The sequence below is a fragment of the Mesoplodon bidens genome, assembly GCF_964165515.1.
Source record: "Mesoplodon bidens genome assembly, chromosome: 14".
NCBI classification, from domain to species: domain Eukaryota; kingdom Metazoa; phylum Chordata; class Mammalia; order Artiodactyla; family Ziphiidae; genus Mesoplodon; species Mesoplodon bidens.
This window is the reverse complement of record NC_138170.1, coordinates 68,711,385-68,720,310: the sequence shown is the minus strand read 5'-3', so window position 1 is coordinate 68,720,310 and position 8,926 is coordinate 68,711,385. Positions and strand designations below refer to the sequence as shown.

General features: G+C 50.5%; 1 protein-coding gene across 1 annotated transcript in view; it reads right to left on the bottom strand.

The window, feature by feature from the left end:
• Positions 1 to 1,985: 1,985 nt before the first annotated feature.
• Positions 1,986 to 8,926, bottom strand: part of HADHA (hydroxyacyl-CoA dehydrogenase trifunctional multienzyme complex subunit alpha) — a 41,843-nt gene continuing 34,902 nt past the window's right edge. Inside the window, exons 14-20 of the mRNA XM_081254984.1 lie at positions 8,560 to 8,646; positions 5,690 to 5,830; positions 5,207 to 5,275; positions 4,221 to 4,416; positions 3,401 to 3,515; positions 2,699 to 2,844; positions 1,986 to 2,614 (exon numbers count right to left, since the gene is read on the bottom strand). Of these exons, the coding sequence (XP_081111110.1) occupies positions 2,469 to 2,614; positions 2,699 to 2,844; positions 3,401 to 3,515; positions 4,221 to 4,416; positions 5,207 to 5,275; positions 5,690 to 5,830; positions 8,560 to 8,646 (900 nt within the window). The 3' untranslated portion in view covers positions 1,986 to 2,468. The remainder of the gene's footprint in view (positions 2,615 to 2,698; positions 2,845 to 3,400; positions 3,516 to 4,220; positions 4,417 to 5,206; positions 5,276 to 5,689; positions 5,831 to 8,559; positions 8,647 to 8,926) is intronic.

Sequence of the window (8,926 nt, the reverse complement as noted above, 5' to 3'; positions counted from 1 at the left end):
CTGGTTCCTGGGTGATGGCTTTGGAGGAGCACAGCTCTGCTCTGGACCTGCTTATCTAGTTAGGGAGGCAGGTGCTCCCCCCCCCCCCCCTCCGTCTCCAGCGCACTGGCTTCTGCCGCGAGCTCACCGCAGCTCGCCCTCCATCCTGCCTGTTGGGTCCGGTCCACGAAGACTCTGGCTCTGCGCAGGAGCGGGTGGATTGAGGGCAGCTGCTCCCTGATTCTCGAGGCAAGTGGCCTCCCATCACTCCCAGCGGTCTCCTGCCCCGTCACTTGAGCCTGGCAAACACACGGTGTCCCTTCCTGGTTTTCTGTCACCGGCACAGGTGGGATGGGGAGGAAGGAGAAAGCACGACGGCTTGGGAGAACCTGCTCTTGTCCTCCCGGAGCTCAGGCCTCTCGCACTCGTTCGCCTGCTTCAAAGCAGGTCTTCGTGCCCTGTATGTCGAGCGCGCTGACCTGCCAGCAGCCAGAGCAGGTCGGCTGTCGTGTCCGACCCCCACCCCCTGCACCGTGCTCGTCCCCGCCTCGCCTACCAGAAGCACTAATTCTCCTGGAGTCAGGCCCAGGGGTTAGCGGCCTTCTCGTCTGCCCTACCGAGATATTTATCTCCTCTGCTTTTCTATCTTAAGAGGATCGAAGCCGTGCTGTTGCTCATGCCCCAGGCAGGCTGCCTCAGCGCTGAGGGGAGTCGAGTCAGCAAGTAGAGCACAGACACTGGGATGCTGAGACGTTGGCTTTCCTTGCCGATCACTCAGTGGGTCCTCAAGGGCTAGTGAAATAAATGCTAGACCACTGAAGAGTAGTGCAGGTGGAATTCTGGGCGTCAACTGTTCTTTCAGAGGGCCGTGGGGACCGACGGGCACAACGTATATGCCTGCGGGCAGGAGAGGACTTCGGAAATGGTGTGGGTACACAGCCCACTTGTTCCTCAGAGGCAGCTGGTGGAGCGGCCCTCATTCCCTTCTGAAAAGCCCTCACCAGCCCCTCAACTACAAGAACCCTCAACTCCCACTGATGTTTCAACATAATTCACACCTACCTAGTGCTGCTAAGTGGAAAGGTCATACTTCAAAGCTCCAAGCCATTACCCAGGTTTAACTTCCTGCCCTGTCCAAATACCTGCCTTGAGGCTGCTCAGACACCCCCCCACACCCCCCGGAAGCCTGTTAATGGCCTTGGTGTGGAGGAGCAGTTCTCTACCTTCTATGGGTCACCTGAAAACTCCCAACTCGGAGACGCCTTGGTTTTAGAGTCTGGCTTCCTAGCAACCAACTGTGAGTGTTGAGTAGAACTGGAGCTGAGCTTCCCGCCTGCCAGTCCCCACAGCAGAGCTATCCAGGGGGATGTCTGAAGTACTCACAGCCGGAGCAGAGGCAGGAGGAACTGGTGACACCTCAAGATGAGACTGCGCAGTGTGATGGGACTTGAATTATTCCGCACGCACACGGCGTGGATCCTCCTTCCAGACCCAGTGAGGAGCCCAAAGCTGTTTACCTGGACTGGGCAATGCTTCTGCCAGAACACAAGTGTGGGAACTTTCCACACAGAGGGCAGGGGGAGGGGAAGAGTGGAGGCTCTAGCAGAGGGGAGGCGGTGGTGGGTCACACGGGATGCCTGTGATCACTGTGCAGGCATCGTCCACCTTCTGTGCTCTGGGGCAGCCAAGACGTGCAGGATACACTGGCCCGGAAAACGTCACCTCCTCTGCTTAATGCCAACGTCCCGCAAACATCCTGAGGTGCACACATGAATGAGTCACACCAAGAAAAGAACTGGGTAAAACTGTGCAACGGCAAGGAGTCTTTTATATGCTGGCCCTCCACACCTCTCCCACTGTTCTGCTTAGCCAGGGCCTCTTCCCCACTGTAAGCAGAAGCTCAGCCAAAGCATTTAAATACAGTTGGTTTAAAAGGCTCTAGGCTCATAAAATCCCACTTTCCATCAACGCAGTTTCTCTCTTAAGGTGCTGCTCCAGTACATTCCTACTGCGAAGCACAGGGCTTTATTCCAGCTCACCCCTTGAAGGAAAGGGGGTTAAACCACAAGGGCAAAGACAGAAGAGAAAGCAGTAGGCAGGCAGAGAAGCTGGCAAAGTGTTTGATTTTTATCGTTAAGTATTTGGCTGGGTGCAGAATTGCCCTCACCACCCTTGGCCACCACTGGTCTCCCAGGAGGAACAGGCAGCAAAGGATGGCTCCAGAGACGCCGCCTCTCGGGGCCTCGGGGCTTACAAATTCGTGAGCACAGAGGGTTCCACCTTCCATCCTGAAGTACAAACGACTTCACAGCCAGACCTCCCTGGGAGGGCGAGATGCTCACAGCTGAAGGCACTTTAATCAAGGCACACACCCAATGCCAGAATTTGTTTTCCTTCTGGTCACTCTGATAAACCTAGATGCCACTCTGTCGAGAACCAGCGCTGCTGCGGTTGGCGTTAGTGGGTGAGTGAGCAGGGTCAGGGCCTGCTCACTGGTAGAACTTCTTGTTAGGGCTGCTGGCGTGGTCCATAAGCAGCTGGCACGGGGTGAACTGTTTTCCATAGGCAGCCTCATACTTCCGGAGCCGGTCCACTACCTTCTGAGCACCGTACAGATCCACAAAGCGGAAGGGCCCTAAAGGGAGAAATAGGACATTGTTGAAGAAGTGAAACGAGCTCCGGGATAAAGCGAGCTACCTTCCTGACTTGCAAGACCGACCTCCAAGACAGGGTGGGAAGCCAAGCCCGAAGACGGCGCCGATGTCTCCCTCTGTGGGCGTGGCCAAGACCCCTTCCTGCAGGCACAGGACAGCCTCGTTCACAAATCTGGTCATCAGGCGGTACTGGATGTCTTCGTCCGAGGAGCTGCCAACAGAGAGAGACATTCAGGGAGGGGGAGGGTAAAAGGGGAGGACACAGGCGCCCCAGTGCTGAACGGGAGTGAGGGCTGGTGCTGCTGGAGCTCCAGGCCAGCCCTAGTGAACCTCCAGTGCTAGAGAAGGTGCTGCCCTTGGAAAAAGCCAGCAGAGGGCTACTTGCCCTAATTAACCCGAAGCCGGGCACTGAGAACGGGGTCTGGCGGGGTAGATGGCATCTCTTGACATCAGCAGCTGCTGATTACAAATGATAATAAACAGGGTGGAGAGTGAGCAGGCCTAGGAGAACCGTCTTTCTAGTTGCTCTCTGGGACCCTCAGAGGGAAGGCTTCCCAAGGGGTCTTCCCAAGGCTGGGCTGCAGTCCTTACCCTGAGGCCTGGTAGAGGACGAGGTGGAATGTGGAAGGGCAAAAAGTGTTAAGCATCAGGAATGTTCTCTCTGGTCACGTATGGTGATCATAACAAAAATGACGGCAGAGGGTCCAAGAAGCTTCGGGCTGGTGAGAAACACGCTTCTGCACCAATAGCCCCTCAAATGAACTTACACATCAGGCTGAGAAGGCATCTTCAGACTTGCCAAAATACTGTCTATGTCAGAATTCAAATTCTTATTCTTCACACCCTCCTGGTAGATGTAAAAGCCCTTTCCGGACTTGCGACCTAAAAGAAGCAAGAAAAGGGAGAGTTAACAAATTCTCAGAGCCCGGGCCTGAGAGTTCTCTTCTCTGCTAGTCTGTTATAAAGCTCTAGCCTCTTTTCCGTATTCCTGAATTTGTAGATCTAGCCTACTCTAGAAATTGGTGTTTGTCAGAAGACTTGACAGCGAAGGAAAAAAGAGCTTGTGTGTCCTGGAGCTTGGAAATCTGTGTATCTGGGTAGGAGAGGCCAGGTGGGTGAGTTTTAATGTCCAGGTATGCAACACCAGGCCCTAGGATGCCCAGGTCCTAGTGTTGATTTTGTTGCCACTTTGCCGAGAGAGAAAGCCCCCTCTCTGGTGGGCCTCAATTATATTCTCTACTTAGAGGTTTACTTCCTCCACAAAAGTGGTCAGACAACATGGAAAGCCTGGACGCAACGCTCCCGCAGTATCACGGGTGTAGTAGAGGCCTTGGGCAGGATGAAATGCCTGTCAATCTTGCGTCGCTTGGGCAACGGCAGAGCCTCAGGAGGCCAGAGTTCTGCCTTTTGTCCATAATCTACAGGTCCAGCCTAAAAAGAGGTGGCCATGAAAGCATTTTTAGATTCCCTGTGACAGTGGGCTCTATGTTTAGAAAACACACTCTTCCAGGCGGGCCTTCTGCAATTCTTTGGTCTCAGGAACTCTGTCACGAATGATGCTAGTTATGTTTCTTTGCGGCTACTCACCCAGGAAGCCCTTGGATATCATCTGCTTCAGCACTTCTAGGCTTCCACCTGCAAACCGCTCGCCAAACACTTTGCCTAGATTTTCTGCTACGTGTTTTGCTACATCCACGCCAACTTCATCCACCAGTGTAGCAGCGCCCACAGGAAAGCCAAAGCTTGTGGTCAGGGAATCCAGCTTCTTAGGGCCAACTCCTTCCTGGATGGGAAGTAAAGCCAGACCTCAGGGGAAGGCTGTCCCAGATTCCCCTAAGGGCTCCTTGTGCTGCCCTCACAAACGGCCTTGTGCAGCACCCACTTCTCTTCTGGGTGCCGCCTGGCCAGGCCCAGGCCTGGGACTGTTTCACTCAGGGAAGCACAATGAGGCTTGGGAGCCACAAGGGGAAAGTCTGAGCCTTTCCTAACCTATAGAATTTTAAGGAAGTCTAGAGATGAACAAATTATTCACTTCCTTCTTGTTTGCAATCCTGGATCTCAAGAATAACGAGATTCCACGCCAGACAGGGCTAAGTATCCCGAGGCTGAGAGAAGAGACATTACTAAGGAGCAGTACTGTAGGGTCCCGTGATGCCCACGTCTGATAAGAGCCCAGCGAGGAGTGGCCACGCCCTTCCCGCCAGTGACCAACCTGTAGGGCCACTGGAGGGGTCTGCGTGCAGCAGAAGCGGGTGTAGCACCAATCCGACCAAATCGGCCCTGTTCTGGACGGGGACGCAGAAACCGCGCACAGAGCGTGTCGGAGGCCTTTGGCTTATTGGAGCAGGGAGGACGCTAAGGAAGCAGAGCTAAAATTCTGCCCATTTTAGTGCAGTGTTAGCCCACGACTTCCCAGCCCTGTGTGGAAAGAGAGGGCACCAAAGGGCCTTCTTGGAGAAGAGCCAGGAGTCAGTGTCTTAGAAGGAAGCCTGCTTCTCACCTTAACATTACCAGTTTGGAAAACTAGTTTAAAGAATGGACGATGCCTCAAACATTCTGAGATCGATACCGACCTGGAGAATTCTGATGACTTCAGACATCATGGGTGCGAGGCACCTGGTGGTATAGAAGCCAGGTCCGTCCTGCCAAGGGAGAGAATATGAGCTCATGGTCCCCTCAGTTGTGGGCACTTCCCAGGTCTGAAAGCGGTCTCTCTCCCCCGGAAGCCACTTCAAAACTCAAGGTGATTTATAAGCTCCATCAGAATCCTTAATATTAAACTGCAGGGGAAGCCATAGCCAGGGGCAGCCTGGCTTGAATCCAGGAGCACAGCAGACAGTCTCACGGTCATCTGAAAAGTCTGGAATGGCTGGGAGAACCCACCATGTCCCAGACCCTGACTCAGTGGTCCACCACTGCCCATACCATAGACCACCAAGGGGAAATCATATCAAAAGCTGGTATATTTAAACTGAAGAGTTACAAACAAACCTGGAAATATAAGGAGTCTTCATAGAACTTTTCTGAATCTGCTGCTCTGACACACAGCTCCTTACCTTAACCACAATGATGACCTTCCCCTGTTTGAGACCAACTTCTACAGCAGAAGCAGTTGTGTCCTTAGAAGTTTTTTGAGTTGTGATAATCTCCAGCAGCTGCATCTTGTCCACAGGAGAGAAGTAGTGCATGCCAATCACCTGGCAAAGGGGGACAAAACACCGGCAGATTTAAGAACTCTGAGAGGGGAAACTAACAGCATTCTTTTTTTTTGCTAGGAAAGCACTGCAGAGAAAGGCGGTTGTAATATAGGAATACTGCTTGGTATCGTCAAGTGGTTTGGTTCCATGGCTCTTTGATTAAAAGTCCAGTATGTTCAGGGGAGAGCTAACTGGAATTCTCTTCCATCTGCTTCTAGGGCTTTTCACTAAGGGCAATGGATCCTACGAACAGTTAATGCCAAAATTGCAGCTAAAGGCCAAATTAGATTTACTGGGGAAGAATGAATGAGGGTTCCATTTATATTAATGATGCTGATGGTTTGGGTGAGAAGGTCCACTTTTTATGGGGTGTGGGGGGAGACAGGCAGAAGAATTACTTACTATGCTGGACTGTCAGAGATATATTTGGATTTTATGTCCATGCATCTCACCACCAAGATACTGTCAGCCCTTCGTATCCACAGATTTCGCATACACAGGTTCAACCAACTGCAGATCCAACTGGCTGAATCAGTCTGACTCCTTGGATCTGAAACCTGAGGATACAGAGGGCTGCCCGTGTTCACTGTTCTACACTATTTTATAAGGGACTTGAGCTTCTGTGGATTTTGGTATCTCCTGGTGGTCCTGGAACTAATCCCCCACAGATACCCAGGGATGACCTTACTGGGTTTAAATAACATTTCTCAACACTCAGATTCCCTCAAGGCTCATTAAACCAGTGACTCTTAAAGTCAAGTACCCGGACCAGCCGCACTAGCATCACCTGGGAATGTCAGAAATGCAAATTCTCAGGGCCTCCCCAGACCTACTGAATGAGGAACTCCAGGGGCAGGGCCCAGATCTGTGTTTAAGAAGCCCTCCAGGTGATTCTGATACATGCTAAAGTTTGACAACAGCCTCATTAAGCTAACAATTAGATAGTCTTCACAACTGAACTGTGAAAGGAGTCTATCCATTAATTTATAGTTTTGCCTCCACTCCCCACTTTAGCTATAAGGTATTAACTACTATCTGCCACTGCTTACTATCCACTATTCATTAACACATTTATCATTTATCCTTTACATTTAATCCACTACAACTCTGTGAACTAGTCAGTCAAATTACCTAGATGAGGAAGAAAGACATCAGGAGGTTAAAATTAGTAGCTCAGGGTCAGTCGGTAAATGGCAGAGTGGGATGCCATCAAGGTCGGCCTGTCTCCACAGCCTGCCCACTTCCCGTTGTGTAACACACAGGTCACTTGCATGTTACATCAACTTATCAATCCAAAAGTTGCTTCTAACCTCTAAATTATCCTACTTATGTCTAAAATACTTTAAAAGACAGGACCTGATTCAGACTGTACTCCTGAGCAAAAGGAATTAGCCTTTACCATGTATAATTTATATACAATAAAACGCAAAGATCTTAAAGTGTTCAGTTTGATGAGTTCTGACAACTGTGTATCTACCCACGTAATCACTACCCCAAGCAAAACCTATTGACGTCGTTCAAAAAAGCTGTGCCAAAAGGTGGCCAGCTGTGTCCTGGACTGCTGGGACTTTCTCAGTTGTAGCACTGGAGGGCCTGTGTGCTGGGCAAACCGAGAGGGTTGGTCGCCCTACTTGTGCCTCCGTGGCCTTACTCTTACATGAATGACCTAGGCAAGCAGGTGCTAAAAGCTGCTCAAGATCCCTGGGGGCGAGGACTGCTAAGTGTGATGTTTGTTCTGCTCCACGGGGGAGAAGGAGAGGTTAGCATCAAAGGCACAGCAACAGGGTCTCCTCTGCTGCCCTCCAGGGCTGAGGAGCTGCTGTGAGTGATCATGACGTGGCCAGACTGTCTATCTGCCATTACTCCGCGTCTGTGTCTTCCCCCAGCTGCCACTTCTCCCCATGACCTCCTCCTGCCATCACTGAACCTGCCTCTATCAGGCCCACACCACTTCTAATCTGGTGCGTGCTAGGGAACAAGATGACCTTGAGTTAGCAAGCTATTAGAATGGGAATAAAAAGACTTTCGTGGTTTTAGCACATGGACTTTGTATTAACAGTTTCAGTTGCTTAAAGGCCTTTTATATTTCCTGCCTACTTTTGGCTGGCTCTGCTTCGCTGAGGCTAACTGGTATCCTCCAGAGAGGCGAACTGTTTTATTTCTCCTTGAATGATTTCACTTGATTTCCCTGGTAGAGGGCAGAAGCCCAAAGATAGATTTCTAGGCATCATTCCAGATACTCACTGTAAGTGCTTCTACATCCACCCCTCTCATGTCCTGGGCAGAAGCTCTAAGCAAACCGGGGTGGACACATCCCACCACAGCCCCAGACCTTCCATTCCTGGATCTGGAGTTGGAACCAGACCCATCCCAGACAGTCACCACAGTCTGCTCTGTAGCTCAAGTATTATTTTGGAACATCTCTTCTTATTTTAGGGTCTATCTTTCAATACCCAAATGTAATAAACGTAGGTTTTATAGTCTGAACCTGAATAATAATACCCATTAGGGATGCAAATCACCTATAAAGGTATATTTTAGTTGTAGTTCCCTTGTTCCTGCATCTCACACTGGTCACGGTACTAGCTTTTTTGTGCCCAGTTTCTGGGACTACATCATCACCCTCATCCACTTCATAATCCATACCAGTCCCTTCTCATATTCTAAGCCTTCATCAATGAGCCTGAAGCAGTAAAACACTTCAGGGTTTTCCTCTGTTCAGAATTTACCTTCTCAGGTCTTTTACTGACAGCAGCAATTTCGCTGATTGGGAGAGCAGATGTGTTGCTGGCAAAGACACAGTGATCTGGAATCACCTGCAAGAGAAAAGCATTTAAGAATGTGTCATGTAGGCCTGGGAGATGACTGGAGTCCAAAGCAAAGCCAATGAGGGACACTTGGGCCCCGCCCACCCTTCACCTTTGAGAGAACAAACCATAATGTGCATGCCTATTTCATGTTACACACGTGTTACTAAGAAATGGTACACCACTATAATTATATCTACAGTGCATGAATACTATATTAACCATTAGCTTTATCAACCTGCAGAATAGTGTCTAATGGAGATTCTCTCAGCATTCTGCCCACAATCTC